At 36.8% G+C, this 26,631-nt stretch overlaps 1 protein-coding gene across 21 annotated transcripts in view; it reads left to right on the top strand.

Annotated features, from left to right (window-relative positions):
- The window catches only part of TENM3 (teneurin transmembrane protein 3), a 594,796-nt gene that overhangs the window by 495,611 nt on the left and 72,554 nt on the right, over positions 1-26,631 (top strand). For all 21 annotated transcript variants that reach the window (XM_088056014.1, XM_088056017.1, XM_088056013.1 and 18 more), the window contains 7 exons: positions 2,303-2,425; positions 5,931-6,145; positions 13,093-13,303; positions 13,828-13,929; positions 14,075-14,269; positions 15,599-15,799; positions 18,725-18,910. In XM_088056014.1, coding sequence (XP_087912140.1) covers positions 2,303-2,425; positions 5,931-6,145; positions 13,093-13,303; positions 13,828-13,929; positions 14,075-14,269; positions 15,599-15,799; positions 18,725-18,910 — 1,233 coding nt within the window. The remainder of the gene's footprint in view (positions 1-2,302; positions 2,426-5,930; positions 6,146-13,092; positions 13,304-13,827; positions 13,930-14,074; positions 14,270-15,598; positions 15,800-18,724; positions 18,911-26,631) is intronic.

Below are 26,631 nucleotides of genomic sequence, written 5' to 3'. Positions count from 1 at the left end.
TGTGTATTGAACTTGTTTCTAGTTCATTGTCAAAGCTGAGAGAGGAATAGTGTATTTGAGGGATACACTTAACACTCCCAGTCTTTGACAGTAAACTGCAGTGGGAGTCACATCAGTACAAAGACAAAGAAAAGGTAGTTGTCACTTATATTGCAGTAATTGCAGTTATATTGATGTAATCAATATTGATCCCACAGTCCATGCCTTTGAAGACTTCAAATTCCAGCTGTTTTGAATTACAGGAGAATCACTAGAAGGTCATGTTGGAGCTTCCCCTTCTATCTCCCAGTGCATGAAGAGGCACAGGGCATGTACATAGCACCAGCAGATGTTAATGATGTTCTAAGCTCCTGTCTAGAGTTACAAAATTAATGTCACTTTCTTTTTGTTCTCCAGAAAAACTAATAAAAGGGATAAGAAGATATCAAAGTTAAGAGAGTGAATTAGATCTCTGGACTTGAAAACAAGAAATGTACTGGGTTTAAATCATGAAAATATTTAGCTGTTTGCAGTCTTTCATTGCTGCCGGTGAAATGTACAAGTGTAACAAATAGTAGAGTTTGACCCTAGGGATTTTAGTGAAATATATTAAATCAGATACACTTGTCAGGTGATTAATACATAAATAAGGATTTCAGCTGAGGTAGGGTCAAAATAATAATGGCTAATTCTAGTGATGTGCCAGAGATGGTGGTGGTTAGATTTATGGTTTAACAAGAGTTGAGAGGGGATAAAAGAAAGATTTTTTAGGGTCAAGGAACATTCTACATTATAAGGTTTTGACAGGCAATTTAAAGTCTGGGAAAGAAGCATAATCGTACAGTCAGAAACTTGGAATGAAGAGACTATGTCATCTGTAGTGAGGGTTTCAGTCTTTGAAGTATTCAGTAACAGGTCTTTAGTTGCATTCTGTTTTTTTGTTTTTCTCAGGATAAGGGGGAGGCTATAAGGCAAAGACCTAGCACACAACCTCTTAATTCAGCAGTTTTTATTGCCTGGCTAACTAAACTTCCATTGATGCTTGCTCATCTCAAGTAAGAGTTGCCATGGTCAAAAGAGAGAGATGTAAAGATCAGAGATGAAAACAAATGGGATGAAGAATTTTTTGTCATTTGCATAGAGGGAATGAATAAATTAATAATGTTGACTATAGCAATAATCTTGCTTCAGAGGGAGACAAGTAGCAGAAGCAACAAAGTACAGTGAATTATTTTCCTTATATTTTGCACTAATAGTTAAAATACATGATTACAGATTTATTTTTTTCCCCAGTGTATTTTTATTCACTAGTAGCACTGAAAGACTATTTTAGATGCTTTGCAGATAACTCTTGTCATGGAATGAGCAAACCAATGTTCCACCAAGAGTAGAGTAATTACAATAAAATTAATTTTGGTGGCATTATAGAGACATTGGAAGAGAAGAAAATAATCCACAGGCAGCATGAAATTGCTTGAGAGTATCACAGTATAGCACTAAGGTAGGGGGTTTTTTCATATTTTTTGCTCTAAAAGTTTAGATGCTGAGTTCATTCCTTAATCCCTGGTGATCAAGGTTCCTTAAATTCCCGCTAACACTATGGAAGGTTGATTCTGTCTCATAATTAACTTAGCTAAACTCTTTAAAATGGTATCACCTTTCAAATTAATGTGGTTGTGGGGAATTAAGTCATTCAGAAACCTAATTTATGCATTACCATTATCAGAGCAAAGTGTCTCAGTGTTTCTGGATCTGCTCATGGCCTCAGCCTCGTTTTGTAGACTAGTGTGGGGAATGGGCATGTAATGGGGGGTTGTGCAGGAGGTTGAGCATGAAGTGCTCGTGTCTTAGGTTAGCCCTGCAACACCCACAGCACCCTCCTTCCTCTCCTCCTGAATTTTTTCTTTCCCCTTTCTGTCTAACCAGGACAGATCCATCTGCTGGGAAAATCATTTATTATAGTAGGTCATTTAGAAGTTCTCTTAAATTTGCCTCTTCAGAAGGATCAAAAATGAAAAAAAGAGAAAAGAACATAATTAGTGCCTATCCTTTTGAGCATTGATTTGGGACCAGTAAAAGACTCAAAATGAGTCTGGTGAGCTTTCTGTCAACTGTGTTCACTGAAAGCACTGTATTGTTAAAGGACAGTGGTAGTAATTGCTTTGTGCCATTGCTGAACTATTAGTCTGCAAATGCTTGTTCATGTAATTTAATTTTTTTAATGTATGAGTTGCTATTCCACTGCAAAGCATGGAAAGTCATTATTTGTGCAATTTGTCATTGTGGTTAAAAGCATCAAATAACCTGTATCCTCTACCACCAGCAATGCATCTGTTTGGCCTCAACTGGCAGTTGCAGCAGACTGAAAATGATACATTTGAGAATGGAAAAGTGAATTCTGATACTGTGCCAACACATCCTGTAACAGTTCCTGCTGGAGACAGTGGTAAGTGAAATGACATCATTTTTTTCTTCCTTCTTTCGGGGCATTTCCTTCCTTTGTGTCTTACTTATATCATCAAACTTTAACAGTTTGTGAAAACTGAACATTAGTAAGTAAAAGTAATTTTAAATAAACAGGAACACACAATTTCTCCTACCTAGCATGTGAAGGGGCCTATGGATCCTGAGCAATAATGCTGATCTTGTTAGGAAAGGTAGCTGTCAATCAAAATTCCTCACAGGAATTTATATGTGATATTTGATGAGGATAGGAGAGCTCTCATCATATCTAGAGAAGCAGAATCTCTGTTTACTCTAAAATATATGATAATATTTGTTGTTGTAGTTGTGGGGTTCCCAGATATAGCAGGATGGTGCTGAGGCTGGCTGGGACCATCCTGCCGTTCTGAAGATTTTGCTCCAGAAGTCGCACTTCAGGAATAATTTGCATGTTTTTGAAGCTTCTCTCGTAGCTGTGCTTAGAAGGCAATTCATGATCAAGGAGCTTCATGTGGCATGATGACCTCACTATGGAATATCTCGGGTTTTTCTCTGCAGAGGTTGATGTTCTCTCTTTTTTTTTTTTAATTTCTCTCTGAAATTTTATAGGTCAGGTATAATATGTACATTTGTTTTCTCAGAGTCTCTAGCATATAATGTTGAGTCTGAATCATCCAACCAATATATAAAGCAAGAAAAAAAACTTTCTTAATTTTGTTGGAAGAGCTTTTAAAATACAAACCACATAAAGGGATTATTTTTTATCGACCTTTTTCCATGTTGCCCTTTAAGATTCTCAAAACATTTAGGAGCTTGTGCACTTTTGGCTAACAGAGGCTTCAAAATCAATAGGTTTTGAATGGAAAACTTGATTTAAATGGTTGATGTATGCAGTGTTTGCTTCATTACACAAAAATCCATTTTCCCATTCACAAGGTACATCTGACCTCCTTACCACTGAGAAGGAGGAAGCCTCTGCCAGCAATTGACATCTTGAAAATTTTTCAAGTTATCACAGCTCCAAGTCATATAAAAGTTATAGCTCAGTTCACCCCTTTTGTCATCTTTGTAAGCCTGTGAAACTTTTTAAGTAGGACATTTTCTTCTCATTTCCTTTACCTTCCTGAGTTTTACTTAGTCATCATCATTTCCTGTGTTATTCTTATTTGTTTTGAATGAAGAGCAAAAAGCTACTCTGTGGTTAATGAATATTGATGCTGCAGTGACAGCTCATCATCCCATTGGCTTCTGCATTCAATAGCCAATATACTTTCTTTTATAAAATATATTGATGTTTTTGTAAATATTTTATAAATGCTTATTGGGTTTTTTCCCCTTGATAATTTTTAAATTTCTTGAGCAAACTAAAACCTGTTATACACTGCCTCAAAAATAAAAGTAAATAACAAGGATATCAAATACGTTTTTCCTTCCTTATGTCCATAAATACTGTTTAAGAGAACAGGGTTAATTCCACCCACTTAAAATGCTGTCCTCTGCAGAATATGGTATGTGGTCATTTATCAGCATGCATCAATACTAAACAACAGACAGACCAGAGAGTACACATTTTAAACCACAGAGGAGGGACCAGTTAGGCAGAAGGGAAAGTGTGATCACTAGATGTGAAATGTGAGGAGCGGGGCCCCTGGGCTATCACACTGGTTACTGAAAACTGTAAAGAAGAATCAATGAAGCCTTGATTCAGATAATTTGACAGCAGAAGAACTTTCAGTACCACCCTTCTCTATTCCCCTGGTAATGTCCTGATGCTCTGATTTGGATTTGAGAATTTTCAACCACCATAATAGTAAATGTGAATGAACATGACATTTCATGTTTTGATTTAGAAAATGGAAAAGAAATTATGACACTCTGAAGATTTTTCTTATGCTTATTGAGATACAACAGGGAACGAAGAATAATTAACGCCCTAACCTTAGGGTGACAAACAGCTACTGACAGTTTTGAGAGAGGTGTTGGGGTGCTAAAGGGGCATGTGGCTACAAAGTAAAACCAGCTTTATTTCAGTGAAGAGCATAGGAGTCTATAAGTGTATTATCTGCTGAGTGTTGAACTCCAGAAACAGGCATTCCTGGGAAGTTGGTTAATGTATTTGATAAATGGCACATAATCAAGCTGTCTAGCTGATCTTTTTAGTAGTACAAGGTGGTTATTTTTCATTTGAAATGTAGAAATAGGGGAAGTTGCAGATCAATATGGCAAACAAGTGTTTATTGTTTAGTGATTACCAGTCATCAGTGGGTGAATTTATTCAACACAATATGTTTAAATTTGAAGAAAAAAGTAAAAAACAAATGCTTAAATAAACTGAAATAGTGAATACAAATCTATCTTCTAGAATAATACACTAATATTATGAAAGGTTAAGTCCAAATTTAGAAAAGCATTAGATTCATCCTGAAGTGTTTAAAAACTGGTTTCTTCAAGATCAGATATTTCACTGTCTCTTCTCAACAGCACTCTGATCAATGTGATAATCCTGTGGGACATTTTCAGTGACTGCAATGCCGCTGTGACATAGCTCCAAAGATGATACAAGTTCCCACTCAAGGCCTCTCAGCAGTGCTTCTGTACCTGTTTAATTCAACAGCAGTCTTGGTTCATCTTGGATGCGCAAAAAGTGGCGAGGATCAGTCTGTGACCTCACCTGGCATTTCAGATTTTAATCTAGTTTTTTTTACAGTCTAAATGTTTGCAAAAAGGTTGTGTCAGTTTGTTCCATCAAATGATGAATAATGTAGGATTTGAACATAAAAGACAAGGCTGAATTGTCAGTTCCTCAGAACACTTGTATGCAAACAAGTGAGCATCACATGAACATGCTTATCACATGCAAATGGATTTAGTTTAATCTTTATAATAGACGAGCTGATGAAGAAATATGAATTGATAAAAACACAATAAACTCCAAGACTATAATGACAGTTCCATTTTTCTTTGTATTGCTTCACTCAAGCCTCACCTTCATGTGCTGGATGCTTAAATATGGCATTGTTTGCTTGCACAAAACCAAAAATAGGTAACCAGAGCTGTAGCATTTATTATTATTGAATAAATGCTCTGATATTTAATGTAGAAAAGATTATATTAGTTCTCCTGGCTACTTGTGTTTATGTATCTGTTATTCTTAAAATCTCTGTATGCTGCATTTCAATCTTTTTTTTTTTTTTTTTAATGTGAGACTCTATTCTGAGAAACTCCTGTTAAAATGCTGGTGAAAAAAGGAATAGTTTAATATAGAATATAAACCGTTTCCATAATGCTCCTCCTTAGGGATGCTACAGCATTTTTAGTATGTAGTTATTTGTGGTATCTTTGCCTTTTTATTTCCAAATTATTGAATTCCTGGGATCTTCTATTCAAAAAGATTGTCAGTTAACATTTTTCTGAGGTAATTCTAAGTGTTTGAAGATATATATGAAGGATGATTGAAAGCCAGAAAGGAACACTAATTTTTTGATCTCCTTATTATTCTAACCCATCAGGTAAATTAGGAGGATTTGCACAAGAAAACAACACTATAGATTCTGGAGAACTTGATATAGGCCGAAGAGCAATACAAGAAGTGCCCCCTGGGATTTTTTGGCGATCACAACTCTTCATTGATCAGCCACAGTTTCTAAAATTCAATATATCCCTTCAGAAAGATGCATTGATTGGAGTATATGGTCGAAAAGGCTTACCACCTTCACACACTCAGGTGAGATCTGCTTGCATTAAAAGTGGTACATTATTGAAAACCATGATCTTTTGTATCTTTTTTCTCTCTCAGGATTACATTTTTTTTCCATTTTGCTGATTTTTATTTTTGTTATTTATACTTTATTGATCTCTTGTGATAACCAGAATATTTGTAATGCTCTTGTGTTGGGATCTAGAATCGGGGCACAGGGTATCCTTATTTATGAGCTGTTCTGTTGCCTAATCAGTGATGCATCACATATGGAGTTGTTTCATGCAGAATTTATAGGTACTTTTTTTATTCTTTGGTATATGCACATATCTTTAAAAAAACCTAAGCAAACTAATACAGAATCTTATGGCCACACATAAGGTGTGGTTGAGAGTTCCTGCAAACAGAAAATTTCCAGATTTCTAAAGAAGAAGACAAGCAAATACTACAGTATTTACAGCTTGGTGTCTCACTAAATAAAAACATAAAAGAAAAAATGTATAGTATGTATCTACAAAGATATAGTGAGCTGGGGTTTTTAAAGTGACAATCTTCACTAGGCATCTAGCATCTTGAAACTTTGCTCATAAGTGTCCCAGGGGATTTATGCTGTTCCTTCCCTCAGAAGGGGGAACAGAATAAATCAGAAGGTTTCTAATGACACATTTTATTGCACATGGTCACACTTCCTAGTAACAAAAAAACACTTTTTAGCCTTAGTGATAGAACAGTTAAAGTATAAAGGAATGAACAGTCTTCAGGAGTGGCAGGAGAAATAGATAATCAGTGCCTCAGATGGTATTTTAGCATCACTTGTATTCATATTATTTTAAAGATTTAAAACCCTCTAAGATTAAATTTCTTTCAGCAAAATATTTGTCCAAGTGCTGGCTCAGATCCATTTTTCCACCTGAATAGGTATTTTAGCTCATTTTCTTCTACCCCATTTGAAGAAACATCTTTGTGACTTTTATTTTGTGTGTATGGATTTGCCGTGGACAGAAATCTATGTATAACAACCTAATGGCATAATTGTATCAAAGCTTGACTGATTACATCTGATACATAGTTTTAACAGCAAATCCATAGCTGTAAAATTCATATATTTTAATTCAGTCCCATTTTTTAAAATTTTTATTTTCACGCTACTGGACTATTTAATTTTTTGGGTTTTTTTTTATTCATGCGTAACTTTTAAAATATGCACTATATAGAAATATATTACTAATATATTAATAATTATTACACCTATAACAGTTGCAAACCACAGAGGAAGGGTCAGCAAAGCAGCTAAAGTCATGAAATGTTACATTTACTTCATTTTGTAGTTTCCATTAAAGTACAAACACTTTACTGAGTGCAGGAAGTACACTCATGTTTACTTAAAAGTTTGATCTTCATAATAATGATTAAATAGATTTTCTTGAGACCTTCACGTATGAACACCCACCCTCAGGCTGGCAACAACCACATGAAATTCTAGCGTAAAGAAAATTGATTCAGAAAGTTATCAGCCATTTGAAATAGGGGTTTGGAATACAAATGCCATCTCAATGATAACAATAATAACAGGAGTTAGGGGAATACATGTGTTGCATGAATGAATGAAAATGAAGAAGCTGATCTAGACTATGCATTCATATGAGAAGTTATGCAAGTAAGTGCATCTATTAAAAAAATGATCTTTACTTGATTCCTTATCCTGTCAAAAGATTGAAATTGGAGTGCTATTTATCCAAAAACACAGAGACTACTGAATCTGTTTCCTGTCCTTTGTGTTACACAGACTCCAAGTTCTTACTACTGTTTAAGTATGGTACAACAGAAAGAGTAATATGCGAGTCCTACTTGGCATTTTGGATATACTGTTCCCAGGATATAGGTCAAACTCTCTTGTCCTATTTTTGCCTGGTATATCATTAGAGTATCTTTTACAAACCATTGACTGACACTTGATACATTGAAAAATTAGGCATGCTTACATATCAGTGCCTTAGTGAACTTATAAGGCTGCTAAAGCTTCCCAAGGATAAAGGTTTATCAGAATGTTTTTATGGCCTTGAACCCAGTGATGTCCAGGTTAAGTGCCTATGATAAAGCACATATGTAATCTCCTAAAAATGCAGTTTCATTAAACGGTTGGGGTTTTATTTGCAACCATGTTCCTTCATGTGGGGGAAAAAATGGAGTAAAATACTTCTTGACAATTTAGGCCTTTTTCCAACAAACTCCTAACACAAGACTTTGATGAAGACACAACTTGTCCTGGTAAAATACATATTTAACTGAAATAGGTTATGTAAACAAAAGAAGGTATTTTGGCAAAAAGACATCTAATGAAATAGAACAGTGGGGGGACTACAAGCATAAGTCCATTTATTGCTCTCTTAGTTTCCCTAGCTCTTGTACTGACAAAAGTTTCTAACTGCAAGCTGGGCGTAGGTAATAGGGACAGACTAACAGCTGATGTTTGGCTTCACTGCATCCTTCCATTCCACTTCCATCCTTCACTTCCATCCTGTCCATTAGACAAGGCAGCTCTACTCATGTGGCTCCAAATGTCACAGGAATATAGCAGACAAACACATGAATATCTATTCTGAGTTTGGTCAACGGCCCATCTAGCCTTCTGTCTGTGATAGTGGCCATGAGCAGACACAGAGAGATCAATAAAGCAGTATGATGGTATCGTAGTTATTCTTCCCACAATATGTTTTTGGCCTCCAGAGTTTTAAGGCTGAAGTGTTGGAGTCCATCAGGTTGATAAAGGACTTTGCCCCAGGCCCTGAAAAGAAGGATCTCCTGTATCTGGGGTGAGCAAAAGCTTACCCATGAGACCCCCTGCTCATGGGGGCTATATGTTAATCGTTCTAGAATGTTCTATGGCTTCTTATTACTGGTTAAATTTTGTCACATTAATTTACATATTCCCAATCCCCAGTTCTTATCGGTTCCTTCCCCTCAAACTCCACCCCTAACCTATGTTATATTAAATTATTAAATTAAATTAAATTATTGTAACACCCTTGACCCTGGTCTTTTGTGTGCATCCCCATATGCTGTTTGGATTCTTTGTCTGTTATTTTGCCTATTAAAGATCTTTATTTTTCGGGTCACACATTCATTCCTGTCCCTCTTTATTGCTGCCACCCTCGGACCTCACGCTGATTATCTCTGAGGTAGCACCCGGCCAGACCATCTGGGCCCAGCATGCTACACTGAAGGACTTTGCTGAGTCAAATATGCTGTCTTTGATTTGTCTACAAATCTTTGACAGGTTCTTTTTTCCTGTGAATTTGCATAGTCACCTTTGAATCTATGGAAGCTTTTAGCTGTGACTTTTGCAGCAGGGCTTAACTACACATCTCACACTGTACTCCGCAGTGTGTTTTGAGCTTTTGTCTTACACACTGTTGGTAGTGTTTTGGAAGAGGCAGGGCAGAATTTCTCATTCATTTCGTCTCCATGCTACCCTGGATTTATGGATCTCTAGTGTTATCAGTGAGTTGTATTTTTTCTAGTCTGTTTTGTCATTCTTTTTATGAAAGCTTTTTCAGTCCTTTGAACATCCTTTTCTGAATGTTCTCCAGTTTAAATGCAACCTTTCCAAGGTGTGGAGACCAGAACAGCACAGAATATAAAAGCTGTTTAACTATGATGGTTTCATTCAATGCCTTAATGAGGTCTGCTTTTTTTCTTTTAAATTATCGAGCTTGTATTTCCATAATCTGTCTACCATAGCTCAAAGATCTCATCCTATAATGACAAAAATTGGCTCAGAGCCCATTTCTGGATGTGTAAAGCTAGGGTTGTTTCATGAGGACTTTGAAAAGTAGGATCTCACTCACATATATCACTTCATGTCTGTGTCTCTTGAATCCTATCTGCCCTTATCTTCTAGTCACACAGAATGACAAGTGCTAATAACAAAATTTATGCAAATGAGCAACTGCTGCTTTTAGTTGCTGCTTGCAACTGTGAGTATTTGAATTTTCAGATCTCATATTAAATAATAGAGAACTCATTACTTCCTGCACTCTGCCAGCATTTGTAAAGTTACCTTGTCACCTGTCCTTCTTGCTCCTATGCCTGTGATATGCTACATGTGTAACCACACAGCACAGTTTTCTTTAGCTCCCTCCTTCAGTATTTCTTCCAACGTCTGCCTTCTCTCCACTGTCACCTTTGACTGTAATGCAAAACTTACCTTTTACATTTGCCACCTTGTTCATTTGCCACCTTGTTCTCCACTTCTCTCCTGTACCCTTTGCCTGTTTCTCCACCTCTTTTTTGTACCCAGTTAAAACGTGACAGCGATGAAAAGGACACTGTAGTCAGTATCTGTCTCTAACTGTACAACCTCTGGTACCAATTATCCTACCATTGCAGGGGACATAATAAAAGTATGATAGAAATAAGCTTGGGAGAGATGTCAAGAAGTCAGTTTGCACCCTTGTCTTGTAATAGGATGAATTATATATAAACTATTACTATCAATTGCTTAGAATTCTATTATTAAACAGTAAGAGAATGCAGAAAATTTAACTCTTGTTCAGTCCCATAATCCAAAACAATAGGGATATAGCATGTAAGAAATGGTTTGATGTATTCATGACAGAATTTTTGGTTGCTTTGCTGTATTCTTTTTAGGTGCTAAAATTAATCTCAAACACAGCTACTATTTGTGTGTCACAGACTGATCTGAGATGCATAGTTTTCTTTCTGGGGAATCATAAATAAATCAACCAGAAATAATTGACGGTGGCTGTCCATTCAAAACCCAATCAATGCAAGCCTGAAAGTCTTTGTGACACTTTCTAAAAATGTCAGTTCCATTGCACCCAGAGAATCAATATGTTTATTTAAAGAGACTTTTAAGAATAAAAAAGAGGCTTTGTTTTAAAGCAAAACTGTATGGAATAGTAGGACAAATCATCACATTTAGACTCAATATAAAGGAAATTTATCCTCATAGGAGGAAAATAAAATTGGTATGGTTATGCTTATGAAGATTTTTTCAGTCTGTTTTTGTTACCATGTCCCAAATATAAAAAAGCATCCTCTAAAAGGGTTAGTTAAAATCAATTATTGTTTTTTGCTGGGGGACAGAATGAAATTTAAATTCCCCTCTGTATGGCTTTTTAAGTGTAGTCTAAAATGTTGTTCTGATAACAGCATATGTCTTTATTACATTACAGATACTAAATAGTGAATTGTACTGTGCTTGTCAGCCATTAGTGGCCAATCAAATGGTGTAACCACTTGTACCTGTATCAAAAATACAATTTTAACCTGAAATTGTCCTTCTACAAAAGTGGTCTCTTGCCATATACAAATTACTAAGTCATAATTAATGTCTATGTATGACCTGCTAAAACTCAGAGCTTCCTGAGCCTTCCCTTTTTAAAAATATTAAAACCACCAGAGACGTAGGAGTGAAAAAAAGACAAAATTGTTTTTCTTTCTCTCACAAAATAAGATTAATATTTAATTCTCTGACAAATGAGAATGTTGAACAGTTTTGAATAATTGCTCTCCCAAAACGATTGCATTCGTTTCCATGTGGTGCAGCACATACAAACCTGCTGAGGTACCGGCTTCTGCGCATCCTAATCACGTTATGTTCTATTCTGCTCATTCAGACGTAGCTGGAAAAGTGTCTCAGGTATTGATAGAGTCATATTAACTATGCGTGTCCTTCACATCCTGGCTGGTGGGAAGATGATTCTGATTACTGGGGAGGAGCACCAGTGAATTTTGGCATGCAATTTAAAGTAGAAAACATAAGAACTTAAACCCTTGTTCCAGGACAAAGTCTATCATATTTTCTTTTGTCCCAGGAGCACTTTCTGAAGGTCACAAGTCATGGTGTAAAATCACTGATCCTCTGGTCCTGGAAATGGATTTTATCCCAGCTCAGGTGAATCAGTGGTTCCACATGCTGACCTTTACTTGAATAGGCCCTGGATATAATTTCATTTCAGAGAGATCTTCAGAATGTGGAAAGATTGATGGTTTATATGCTACAGTTCACTTCATATGATAAACATGTGTCACAGTAGAAGTGAAACTTTGAACAGTCTTAAGTAAAAGCAGAGACCCTCTACCACAAGCAAAAATGCTCTTTAATTTTCCTACCTGTTTAATTTTGCTCTTTACGTATTGATCTTTACAAGTTCAACATGCAGAAGACAACTTTCAAGCCATGAGAACAGACTCCAGATAGTGTAAAATCAGTGTAGAGCCTGGAGCAGTTTTATCCCTCCAGGTGCCGTTAGCCCTAGTTAAGGTGCATAAACATGCATAACATGCATAAAAACTTGTGTTGTGAATTTGCTTATTTTAAAAGCTGAGATGCTGCTACATTTTTCCAAGCCTTGTGATAGTTGTTAAAATACAGTATGTGCTGTCCATTGACATGAAGTACCATAGGGCTTGGTCAGTTTGTCATTTTTGATAGTTGCAATGTTTTCTATTTTCCATCACCTGTTTTGAGCTTCTGTGATAAGAAGTAAAGCTCTTGGTCTTCTTCCTCCAGAATTCCAGACTGTACAAAAGGGAGATTGAATCCTTCATCTAAAATTAAATGAAGAAAAGTAGATTATTGGATTATTTATTATTGGATATTATTATTAGCCCATATGTATGTAACACAGTTTGAAAATAGCTCTCACCTGTAATTAAGGTGCCAGTCATGACTGCAGACTCATTTCAATTGCTATTTTCTTCCCCTAGTATGTAATGGGTTCATTGGCCACTTCCTACTGAAAAATTCATTCTAATAAACATGAGAACTAGTTGGTAATTTTGTTTGAATGCTTAGCAAAGAGCAAAGAAATTAGAAAGGATTGTTTTCAGCTCCTGCTGTTTCCCTGCTCCAAAAGAAAATTCTTGGTCTAAATATAAGCATACTGTCAGGGTGGTGCCACAGTCATCCCATGACTTGTCAAGCTCCCGTCTGTGCTTCTTTGCAGTATGACTTTGTGGAGCTCCTGGATGGCAGCCGGCTGATTGCAAGGGAGCAACGCAACCTGCTGGAGTCGGAGCGAGCAGGACGGCAGGCGAGGTCTGTCAGTCTCCACGAGGCAGGTTTTATCCAGTATTTGGATTCTGGCATCTGGCACCTGGCCTTTTATAATGATGGGAAAAATGCAGAGCAGGTGTCTTTTAATACCATAATTATAGGTAAGCATAATCTTTAAAGCTTTTACAAAATGCTAGCTTGGGGTCAGGTTTTTTAGGAATTCATAGATAGGTTTTCGTAATTAAATGATCTGACTTTGTTTTTTGCAGGTTTTCCATTTATGTGTTTCTTTTGCTACTCAGAATAAAACAGAGTATATGTTTTAATTTCTTGATCTAAGGCTTAAGGGTTTTAATTTCTTGGTGTAAGGCATAAATACTTCAGGTGAAAGTGTGCTTGAAAGGAGGATGCTGTTTTGAAGTATTTGTTAAATGGCACCGGACTAGATTTTAAGTATGGAGCTTATATAGTTTTACACTTATAATTTTAGCCTTTTTGTTGGAATGTATGGTTCTAAGATACTGGGGGCATCAGTAGTAGGAAATCACAGCTGTTCGTGCTCTTCAAACAAAACAAATGTAAACACTTCTCCTGGGGAGAACAAGCTGTCAGTTAGCAGTGGCTCAAATGATAGGTACTTCACACAGTGGGCACCTGTGAATTATCCTTCTCTTTTTCCTTTTAGAGTCTGTGGTGGAATGCCCCCGAAATTGCCATGGTAATGGTGAATGTGTTTCTGGATCCTGCCATTGTTTTCCTGGGTTTCTGGGCCCCGATTGTTCGAGAGGTAAATCAACCCAATGCTTTTCTCAAGTCAGTTTGAGCAAGCATGAAGATTAATCCATCAGAAAAGCAACATCTCAGATGTTCTTCTTTATAAAGCTTTGGTGAAGATCTTTACTTTGATTGTTCTGCTGTGTTCTGTTTCACAGCAGCCTGCCCGGTGCTGTGCAGTGGCAATGGGCAGTACTCCAAAGGACGCTGCCTGTGTTACAGTGGCTGGAAGGGCACCGAGTGTGACGTGCCTACGAGTCAGTGCATCGATCCCCAGTGTGGGGGACGGGGCATTTGCATCATGGGCTCTTGTGCCTGCAACTCTGGGTACAAAGGAGAAAACTGTGAAGAAGGTAAATGCGTAAATATTTATGCCAGCACCAGCTGTTGTCAGTCAGGTTAACAGCTGGCTCATTCAGCTCTATGAATTTCTCTAGATTTAGATGTTATGCACTAACCCCATTTCTTCAAAAATCATTTTACAATACTACAAATCAAGTTTTGGAATCACTAGTATCACTGAATTCTACAGAATTATTGAACTCTATTCTCAAGTGAGCAGTGGGAAAATTCAAAGTATCATGCATGTAATCTTTTTGCTTGCCAGTATATTTGGGTTTTGTCTGGCTGAAGTCAGCTAAGAAGAAAGCACATGAAACACATATGTAGGAATTCTTACTGAATTTTCCAAGTATAGAGTAATTGTTAATTTATTGCATTTGTTAATAGTCTTTTCCACTGACCAGATTGTGGAAAGTGCTGTTTCAAATGCATCAGAGGGGAAAATGATGCATTATTCTTGTATTCCAGAGATGTGCATAATAATATTTATTCTGGTGTGCTGCAAAATGCAGTTCATTTTCCATTCTATTCTTTTTAGGAAGTAAAAACTGCTATTTCCTTCCCCAAACAAATTGATTTTATTGATCTCCACATACGAAGTAATGCAATTAAGTCTCTGGAATTAAATTTTCAGACCATTGACCCTACAAGTGTAACATCTTATTGAGTCAAATTGCTAAATTAAATCTCATCATCTAAAGCACAAGTGAATTAAGACAGATAGACAGTATGCAACTCATTCATTTCTGAAACAATTTGGGGGTCCTATACAGCTGTCAAAACTATATAACAGTGGATTGGTTCAGTTGTACCAGGGAATAGTGCTGCAGAGAATCCAACACTTACTACATTATGATTAGTCAGAGCCAAGATGAGTTGCCCAAGACCCAAAGCCAATCTTGCTGTAATTCAGAAAAATGAGCAAACCTGTAAAGATTCTCCATTGATTCAGCAGTAACCTGTAATTGTCTTGATGTCAGTTATGTGCATGCACAAAATTTACAGGATCAGAAGGTGATGTGAAAAGGAGGTGTTGTAGCAAGGAAAATTGCTGCTATGCAAGAAGTGATGACAGAGAGTGATTTACTTTGTAGCCAGAGAAGGGAGGCTGGCACAAAGAGATCTTAGTCCATTCCATCTTTTCCTCATTCGTTGCAATGAAAGAAAGGTGAACTTCTCAGCTTCAGCCTACTAATGTTTACTTCCAAGGTGGATGCAATGCTGCCTATTTCATAAGGTCTTGTAACGTGAATTAAGCCCAAAGGTGCCGTTAGCACCTATGGTTGATTACTGTTGTTAGGATTGACAGGTTTAAGCTGATCTTTCTCATCTCCCTGCAGCGGATTGCTTGGACCCAGCCTGCTCCAGCCACGGTGTGTGCATCCACGGTGAGTGCCACTGCAACCCGGGCTGGGGCGGCAACAACTGTGAAATCCTGAAGACAATGTGCTCTGACCAGTGCTCTGGTCATGGCACCTACCTTCAAGAGAGTGGTAGCTGCACCTGTGATCCCAACTGGACAGGTCCAGATTGCTCCAATGGTAAGAGTTAAAAGCACTGACATTTTATAAAATGTTGATGTCTTGAATAGCAGCATTTTAACGACATTATTGTGTTAGGACCTGACCTGCTGAGCTGATTGATCACTTTGAGTTGACTTCAGCATGAACTGTAAATTGATTCAAAGGTTCAAAATAATTGATGAGTTTGAGGGATTTGAAAATCTATGTATTTGTTTGTATCTTTTAGCTAATGTCCTTCATCTGGTAACTTCAGGTATTTCGCAAGCCAAGTTCAGAATGTTTCTTTGCATGATATGGATATTTCCTAATACATCTACTTAGGAACTTAAAATTACACTAGTGAAGCCATGGACATTCACATTTTAAGAATCTCCCCAGATAATTCGAGGTAATTTTCCTGAAAAACAGATAGCCTTCAAGTTTGAAGGCAAAGGGAAAGCAAGAATGAGTCTTAAACAGCTTTCGAGGCAGGCTGCAGGCTGCCAGGGTAGAAGGAGTTGGTAGGAGTGAAGAAGCAGAGGAATTTCTTGAAATATGGAACTGTGCTTATTAAAACCATCATTTGAGCTTAGAAACAAAAGGAGAAAACTGGAGGTACTAGCGCAGAGAGCAGAATCTAAATATTTATCAAGTATGACAGCTGCTTTTTGACAAATATGAGTTTTTAGAATCTTTGGTAGCCACATATCAAAAAAGAAATCATGTCTAACTGTGAGACATGTATTTGCGTATACTAGTTCATCTAAGAACTCAGACATTTTGTTAATGAAAACTGAACACATGGGCTAGCTGGGTTTGTGCCAGCTTATGAATAAATATAACTTTTTCATGAAGAACCATCTTTTTAAAACAAATGTACTTCCTGACCAGGATCTGTGATACTTCATAATGGTTTATGCATACGAGAGTGATAGAGTTCCAAACACGTAAGGAAAACTGACATAGAGAAGAAAATGTTGTCTTCTGTGAAATTTGTTCAGAAGGAAAAATCCTTTTCTGTTTCTAGCACTAAAACTGGTTATTTGTGTTAGACCCTGTCTAGTTTTCAGGCAAAACATGGATCCCCTGTTTACTGACACATCCTCTATGCTTCTTTTGATGACCAGTTATGTTCCATCTTTTACTTACGTTTCATGGAATAATTTGTCATTAAAATAACATAAAATGTTTCTGATCTCAAATATCTCAAGTGTGTCATACTCACAGAAGAATGTTTGTAACAGCACCCAGATTATTTGCTGAAGCTGTACAAAATGACCTTCAGAGAAGTACACTAAAAAAGTAAATCTTACCTATAAACATGTTGTTAAGCTGTTAGATGAAGAAAAGAATGAGTTATTTCCATCAGAGGGTTTTATAGGTTTGAAATCAGCAGAGCTTTCCTCTATCTTCATCAGCAGTTTGTCCGTTAATTAGCCCTTCAATTCCACTTCAATTAAATTAACTCTAATTAATAAATTCATTACAAAGATTGACGCACCTTGCTCAAAGCTAGTGTGGTAAAAGCTGATAAACACCTTCACCCTAATGAAAAATTGATTAGATTGAAGAGAAATAAACCTTTCTTTCTCAGAGCTACAGTGATGTTTTGTGACTCTGAAGTTAATCAAACCATCTTGCATCTTTTAATCAAAAATTTAATTCAAAGTAGATATATAATGCTATATAGTTGGTGAGGGGGAAAGGAGGAGGAAATTACAGCTGTCTTTCTCCATAAAGGTTTTGGGCTGTTTCTTACGGGAAATGTCACAGCTCCTTGATACTGTGTTTAATGTTCTACAGTGCTTTGAGACAGCAGGGAGAAAAACACTGTTGATCAGGAAACTGGAAACCTTTCTTGTATTGAATGCAAGTTTCTTTTGCTGTTAAAAATAATTTTGATCTTTTATTACTGAACTACTTGTTGCCTTTTTTAAAAAAAAAAAAAAAAAAAAAAAACCTAAATATAGCATTTCTATGAACCACACGTGGCTATAGCCAGCTTTATGCCAAGGAACTAAACAAGTCCCTCAGGCTGTATTGTATCTCTTTGTTTTTCTGTTTTGTGCTTAGCAAAAGTAAAGTTTGCTGGAGTCTGAATAAATGAACCAGAACGGTAAATGCAAAATCTGGCAGTGTAAATTATCATCTTGTACTAGCTGAGAGTTAATATGTGTTGTTTGGCCTCTGACTACCTTGGGCTGTTAACATATTTTTCAATTATTCTATCAGATACAAGATCCTGTTACTATATGTAAATGACAAGTTAAATTGCTGTATGTTGATTTATTTTTTTAACAAAGTATTATTGAAACCAGACTGTTCATAGCTGTCACTGATACAAATTTACTGAAAGTAAAAGAGTAAAATGATCTTTTATACTTTACAGATGTGTCAATGTGTCAGCATAGTGCTAATTTGTCTCACTAAGGCTGATTCTTTATAATGAAAACTGTGTCAGAAATGGCACATTTTAACTTTGAAAGAAAGCAGGGAGAAGAGTATGGAGAGGAAACCTTGCTAATTTGAACTTCGTCATAGTAGATTTTCATTAACAACAGACAGTGATCTAGGTACATGTTACATTTTGTCACTGTGAGTACAGTGTAACTTCTGGTAGGTCTGTGTGCCATAAAATCTAAGATACAAAAGGTTACTCTTAAGACATATGTGACCACAAAGAAGCATGCTTGAAAATTACTTCAATCTATCGAAAGAGCTGTGAACACTTAAACATCGCTAAAGTCTGCTGGCCAACTAAAAGAGCATTAGCAAAGAGATAAAGCTCTGTGCTCTCTATTCTGTTGAATCTTACCTGAAAATGTCTTTCACAGTAAATTCCTTTGATTTGACTTTCAAAGATTTTGCCTTTCTTATTCTTCACATGTTGAATTAAAATTTAGCGCTTATAATGAACATATTCCCTCTCTCTCCCCTGTTCTTGCCGCCTCCCTTTCTCCGCAGAAATCTGTTCAGCGGACTGTGGCACGCACGGCGTGTGCATGGGCGGCACGTGTCGGTGCGAGGAGGGCTGGACGGGCACAGCCTGCAACCAGCGGGCCTGCCACCCCCGCTGCGCCGAGCACGGCACCTGTAAGGACGGCAAGTGTGAATGTAGCCAGGGATGGAACGGAGAGCACTGTACCATTGGTAGGCTGCCTATGCTTTACCCTGTCCTCGCTGCAAAATTCAAACAGCCGGCGCTGCTGGCCACGTCTGAATAAGAAGTGTAATGCTTTGAAGAATGTTTCTTCAAGCAGAATATTTGCATGTGTCAGTCTGTGAAAAAGAGTTGGTATTTTAAGAAAGGAAATGGTTATATAATGGTTCATCAGTTCTTCATACCTAGTTTGCCATGAAAAGAAGGTGGAAGAATTTCCTCTTCAATCTTTTCCCTTTAACTACCTTTCACCGAGGGGGAGGTAACTTTTATTTTGAACGGTAAATATACTATTTGATTTGTGCTTTTCTATTTTTATATGATAGCTTTATGTCTTTTGGAAATGAAGCTTCCTATTGTTTTTCTTTCTTTTTTTCTCTTTTAAGGAGATGAAGCACTAAAAAGTGACTTGCCTACATAAAAATGTCACTTCTACCATGTAATAAATGTGATCTAACTGCCCAAAATTATCTTCTTGTCAACATAATGTTCTATTTTAGAATACTATCAAATTTCTTATGTATTAATAATGTAACAGCAGATGATTACAGCTGGTTGAGAAGAAGCCATCGTTATTACAACTTCTGTGTTTCTGTAACCAAGTTAGTTCTAGTGCCTGAAAACCTTTGGAGGCTACTATACCATTATCCAAATGGAGCTTTTCTAATCCTGTTATTACAGTCCATATGTCCCATATAGAGCAGAATATCCTTCTCTGCTACACAGGCTTTGACAGTGAGCTAGCATGAGAAATCATGGATGTAAATAGGTGGACAAAGGAAACATGGAGCTGTAGTGCTAAGAAATTCCCTTCCATGCTAATTCCCCTTTGTGCAAGATGCTGCAGGTCTGTAACAGTGGAGAAGAGTCCTATCCAAACAATTTTTATCTCAATAGACCCCCAGAAAAACTTCTGCATGACAACAGGTAGGAAGCACAGGCAAAGGAGCTGGCAGTGGTCTAACATGTAAGAGATGATTGGTTTGTACTTTGGTGAGTGGAGAGCATTGCATGAAGCTCATTAGAGGCTGTGACAGGAGTAACCATGTGACTGAAGTATTTATGGGGCACATCTCCCAAGTATGAGAAGAATCATGGCTAAGCACTTTGAGGTGGATTGAATTGGCAACAAAAGAGGTAGCCACAGGTCAGACAAAGGCAAACATTGCACTGAGTGATGAGGAAATCATGGATAATCTGAATAATAAAAAAAGTCCAGTAAGTAAAAAACCCCACATAGTTCTGTGTTTGGATAGATGGAGAGATGGTTAAAAGAGGTGATGAAGCTGAAGCAACAGGATAGGACAGTAAGTCTAACTGCAGTGGAGCTGATGGATATGAATGTAGCATGATTTGCTTTTGCCACAAGCTAAAAAGAGCCTGGAGAATTTTAACTTTCTTGGAAGTTTTGGCAGGGCTCTAGCTCTGAATGTGTTAGCACAGCTAAGCTGTACCAGGGACATGAGTATCTAGAAAAGAGCAATACCCAAGCTGTGCTCTCAGGTATTTTGCAGCCCTGGCTGAGGGGCAGGTGATGGTGCTGTACTTGGTGCTTGCAAGAAGCAGTTCTAAGAGCTTTGAGGACAGGGAAGATGAGGACCTGTTGCAGCTGTATCAATTAATACGCACATCATTGCGCCCAGAAGATGAGGCAAGGTTTTCTTTTTTAGAAGGGAGCCAGGTGTGAAAGTAATAAGATTGACTTGAGAATTATTTCTTACAGCAATCACAATTGATTTTTAAAATGTGGTTGGTTGGTTGGTTGGTTGGTTGGTTTGGTGTTCTTTTTATTTACTAATGAAATTGCTCAAACTTATGAGGGAGAGGTAATCAAGATGCATGTGCAGAATTGCAGGGAGAATCAATAGGGTTAACGTTTTTGAGGAGCTTTCAGAAAACATGCTGACAAAGAGAGTGGAGAGGTGCAGAGAGAACTGCTTTCTGAACAATAAAAGAAAGTAAATATTTAGAAGTAGGATAAAGCCTTTCCCTTGACTACTTTAACTTGCCAACGAGCAATTACTCAGCAGATCACTCTGCTGTTGGTCTTGCTGACCTTGGCAGCATTTCAAGGGTTGTAGTTATACATGGATGAACTGCTCTTGAACAATTTTTCCAACATATTAAGCACAAACAAGTTTTTCCTCAGCACTGGGCAAGCAGGTCTGTCTTCCCACCTGTTTATTCGTTAAATGGGTGTTTACTTTGTGGCTGCAGCTGTAAAGATAGTTTGATTTGTTTATATTGCCCTTACAGCCTCCAAGGCAAGTAATGAGGTGCAGGCTTTAGCCTGCTGTTACATTTATTATTTTAGAGCTGTTTTCTTCAGGAGCCTCACGTTACAGAGAAGCCAGGTCACTTTATTTCTCATTTCCAATAATATTTCAACATAGTGGGGGAAAAATTCCTGCCTCCTTAGCTTGGCAGATGAAGAGTCAATTCACTTTTCTCTCATCTACCCTACAGTAGGTAGTAGCTCTTTCTGAGCAATAAATTTCAAAACACAAGGGACTTCAGAATGTTTCTCTGTGCAAATCAATTTTTTATTGTCAACCTCCATTTGTAACCCAGGCATTTTATGCTATTTACAACTCTCTACTTAGTAGCAGAATATTTGCATAATTTGTGTTATGTGTATGAAAGACTCCTACTCACTCTCCCTTTTTATGTCTAAAAATAAACAATTGAACCCTTCTTATTTCTAAAAGTCATTAACCATTTAGCTTCAGTACTGTGAAGTATTTTAGAAATGCAAATGTATTTCTTTGTTGCAGCTATTAGCTGGAAGGCCTATGAAGTGCAACAGCCAAAATTTACAGCTTCTTTGAAAAAGGAATATTCCAAAGAAGCTGTAAATCTTAAGGACAATTCACTTTACTCATTTTCTGGGAAAGGAATAGACCTCCAGATCTCTGTCTGGATATGCAAAACGGAGCAGATGTGTATGCATTACTCACAGAGGCACTAACTGGAATATATACTGAATCATCTGAATCCATAACTCATTTGATCAAAGAATTTATGGTATTTTTGTGAAGCATGAATGCCATTCAAAATGGTACCAAAAAAACATTTTGTACTTCAGCTAACAGTTTTTATGTATTCTTAAATGATCACTATCTGTCCAGTCTCATTTTCAGTTAGCCCACTGTTTGTATTGTAAGTTGACATGTGTTAAAACATAGAATGAAGGCAAAAACCAAACCTGTCTCCTTATTAAAGCAAGGTAGGTCCTTAGTTTTATTTCTCTCTGATATCATTTAAATCTTAGATTGCTTCTTGAGTTATGCCGATTTTTACATATACTTCAAAATATTTAAGTAGAACTTAGTCAGAGGAATTTCTAATTACTCTAAGTCAGATACCTATTTCATTGTTTTGGTTTTTTTTAATTATTTCAATACTTCAAGATATTGGGAAGAAAAATTGTAGGTGGTTGCAAAGGTTTGTGCTTTTTTTGTTCAGAAAAAAATTCAGATGTCTGCTTATCTGGGTCAAATATCAGGGTTTCCCTAAGGCTGAAGATGACAAGACTGGATTGGAGAAATAATACACATATGTATTTTATATACTTTGATTTGATAGAGAACAGAGTAGACTAAATAAGGCAGGGAGGAGGGGAGGTCTATTTGTTTGAGGTAATGTGTATAGTAAGGTGGACAAGATATTGATATCCACTGTTCCATTATGGCTCTTTGGCACAGGGTACTGCAACTTCCATACCACACCTGATGTCAGCCACACTTGTGAGCCACTGCCTTTGCTCTGAATGCATACTTCCACATATTTTTATCAAAGATGTTCAGAGAGAAGTACATACTCAGCATTTTGATGAATGACTCTAATAGGAATTAGCAAAACTCAAAATTTGGTACTATTATTGAACATCTTAGAGGTTTGAACTAAATATAGGCAATGTATGTTTCAAGAACTAAATAATTTAAGGCACCTAAGTTGCTTATAATCTCTTCACTCTGGAGTACTGTAGTTGATCATAGGATCATGGAATAGTTTGGGTTGGAAGCGACCTTTAGAGGTCAATCCCCTCTGCAGTAAGCAGCATCATCTTCAACTAGATTTGCTGAGAGCCTCATTTGCTGAGAGCCTTATCTAACCTGGCCTTGAATGTTTCTAGGGCATTCACCACCTCTATGGACAACTTGTTCTAGTGTTTCACCACCTCATTGAACAAAACTTCTTCCTTAAGTCTAGCTTGAATCTACCCTCTTTTACTTTAAAACCATTACCTCTTGTCCTGTCACAGCAGTCACTGCCAAAATGTTTTAATGTAATGTTTTACAATTTCCTGTATCCCCATGAGAACAGGTTAAATCAACAGTTCACTGCAGAGCTGTGGAAAATCACCTGTTAGTTGTTTATTTGGTCTGCAAGTGGCATTCATGGGTCTGAGGTGAGCATCCATATATTATTTCTTGAAGCTCAACCTGCATCTCGATGGGATACAAGACAGCAGATGCACAGCTGGTGCCCAGGTGATAGCCTGGATGAAAATTTGCTCTGTAATTAAGTTTTCCTAAAAGAGTTGTGATAACGTATGTTTTGGTTTCTTTTCTGTCCCGGCTTGCAATGACTTCAGTGACCCTCTCCTGTCTGAGTAGTTGTTTTGTGGAATTGGAACAGATATTATTTCAGAAAGTCTATTATTTTTTGTGATATAACTGTCATGTACCATGACTATATTAGGTAACTGTCATAGGAAGACCATAAATATGAATACTTTTCCAGCTGCTTTTCCATTAAACTCTGTTAGCTGAATGAAATTAGTAAATAATTATGTTGGTGGGGAACCTGCTATATCGATGAGCTATGTAACAACTCACTTTTACAATGCAGCCTAATTTTTTCTATAGACTAAATTAGTTTTTGCATAATCTAAATTGCAAATTTTCCAATTTGCATTAAAACTATGCCTTCTTGTTCAGAATTGTCAACACCTCTTTTTTAAAAGTCTTTAACATTAAGCATGGGTGGGTAAGACCATCTGTTTATAAAGCTTGCCTGCAGCTCCATTACTTAACACAAGACAGGTTACAGCTGTTTAATTGTTGTCATGTTGAATGATTATCTTTCAATCCAAAATTAATATTTGTATATGTATGCATGGAAAGCATATCGTTAAACATAAATGAGCTAAATGTGGATTAATGCCATTAAGCATTCATATTAATCCCTCAGGAGGGCTAAAGTTAGCATGATAGCACTTCCATGCTACTTTTGAGTGCCACATGAGGCTGCTTTACCTGGTATGCAGAACTGAAAATCAAAGCCAGTGATGGTTCACTGAGAAGTGTGCAGCTTATGTTTATATCCCAATGAAAACTGGGATATAACTGGTTTATTTTCTAAGAATTTCCCCTAAAATTTAGTTGAGAAAAAAAAAATAACAAGGAACAGCAAATTATTTATTTCAACCTTTTTCTTTGCATGAAATACAGTAGCATGACATTCAAATCAGTCAAACCAAAAAAATACGTTTTCCTCAGCAAGGAATTTCTAGTTGCATTTATTTTAGCCAGAAAATCAGGAATGTCATCTGGTTTAGATATGCAGAATTATGAAAAAAAATAAGTCTAGAGCACTTTCCCATAAGTGTTTCTGTTAGCACAGACTGTTCTGGTGACTGATTAAAATGGTTTTCTGACTGGGGACAAACACAAAGGCATCAGTGTGCTGGTTTTCCATGTGACCATGATCAGATCAGCATAAGCACAGAAGTACAGCAAGTGTTGAGGAATGCTGAGGCAGAATCTCCTCCAATAAGTTGCATGGCCTGCACCTGTTCTCTTCAGCACGTGTTTAGCTTAGGGCTCCTTATACTACAGATTTCAAATATGACTGCAGGGAAATAACACTTTATCTCTCTATAAGATCAGAGAGCAAGTAAAGACAAATGTGTTCCTTCAGTTAATTAAATGAAATGCTTATAGAAAACTTGATATGGCTGTATATCATTACACTATACATTTTTGACACGTGGGCTTGACAGAGTAAGTCACAAAACAGTTTGAGGGCTTGATCTATCTCCTCTGTGTTTGCACATTAACAGTACAGATAACCAGTATTATGATGCCCACTGTCATTTCAGTGCTGATGCTAATTGCCAAGCATGGCTCACTTTTCTAGGAAGTTTAATTTCCTGACAATATTCACATTTCAGAGAGGTTTAATGTGTCATTTATTTTGCCTTAAAGCATGCACAGGAATTTTTCATAAATTTTAAGATTCTTTTGAAAATTTTTGTCCCTCAAATTTTCATAACTACTTCTGTATGAATATATTCTCTAATTATCAAAATTCCTAAATTTATGTTTTCCTTTAGTTATGGGTTCGTGGAATCATACCCGAATACAAGTTTCATCTTAAAAATAAGATTGTATCCGAATGAAGGTATGACCTTTGACATTCAAACAGTTTTTATCAGATAAAATCAATCAATTATTCAAAACTAATTATATCCTATATCAATTAGTTCACCACAGTATTGTGAGTGAAATCCTAGTTTCAAAACACCTGACTGCTTTGTAGCTGGGATTTTACAACAATATTTATACCTATACCCTCAATGCAAAAAGCCTACAAGGAAGAAATGATGACTTTTTGGCATCCAGAGGACTGATAATCACAGTTTAATATGATTTAATGAAACTTGAAACAAATTGCAGTTTTATATTTCCTGTGCCTGAAGGGCATGTTATTAATTTGCCAGGCCAAGCTTTGAATATGGAAATATTTGTACATTTGGTAACCATAAAAATACTCAATTACCAGGTGAATTTAAGATAGAGCACACATTTTGGGTACTGTGAAAAAAAGTGAGTTATTGGTCAGGCCTTAACACATTTCAAGACCAAGTATCTCAAATACAAATTAACTGTTAGCATACTTTAAATTGCTAATCGGTTAATTTGCATTTAAATGAGGACCACATGTGAAGTTCAAGTTAGGCACATTTTCAGAAAGCATCAGAATCCTCTGAGTGAAGAATTTTAAATGTTGTGTTTTGCAGCTTTTTTGAGCTGAAGTGGTCAGAGAGTAAGTGCTTTTGTACATTGTATTGTTGCATGCTGGTCAAACCACATTCCATAAATACTTTCAGTCAGGGAGAAAGATGGAAACAAAAATGCTTTCCATCCTGATCCATGCCCTAATATGTTTTCAAGCTAAATTTATCTTTCATGCAGTTCTCAATGTGTCAGGTTTTTAGCTGTATGTGAGGCAGGTCTTCACAAAGTTTGTTGATTCAAATGGGCATTTGAACTTTTTCAGCCTGTACACGTTGGGATAGTTTTAACTCCTTAATGGCATATTCCCTTTCTTCTAAATCCTCTTACAACTAAACTAATATTAAATAGGAAACAACACTGCTTATGATCTTAGCAGTAGTCACAAATTTCCTGCCTACTACATTCTAAAAGTAACTGAACCTTTTATTCTAATACACATGTAGCTTTCCAGTAATAATGGTTAGAAATCCTAATTTACAGTAAAATTGGGATGGTCTCCAGAACAAAAAAATCTAAAGGATAATATGCTTACATGCCTTTGTATATAAATCCCATAAATGATTGCTGCAAAGAACGGTTGCAATTTTGGCAAAGGATAAATTGCAGTGAAGTCAGGTCTTTCTGCAAATATTTAAAATGCATAAATGATTAAGAAGGTGTGAGTTCAGGGTGACAGCAGTGTTTTG

This window comes from Pseudopodoces humilis, chromosome 6 (assembly GCF_049639895.1).
Source record: "Pseudopodoces humilis isolate 2021_Gansu_Grassland_sample_001 chromosome 6, ASM4963989v1, whole genome shotgun sequence".
Lineage (NCBI taxonomy): Eukaryota > Metazoa > Chordata > Aves > Passeriformes > Paridae > Pseudopodoces > Pseudopodoces humilis.
This window is presented reverse-complemented; position numbering and strand designations above follow the sequence as displayed.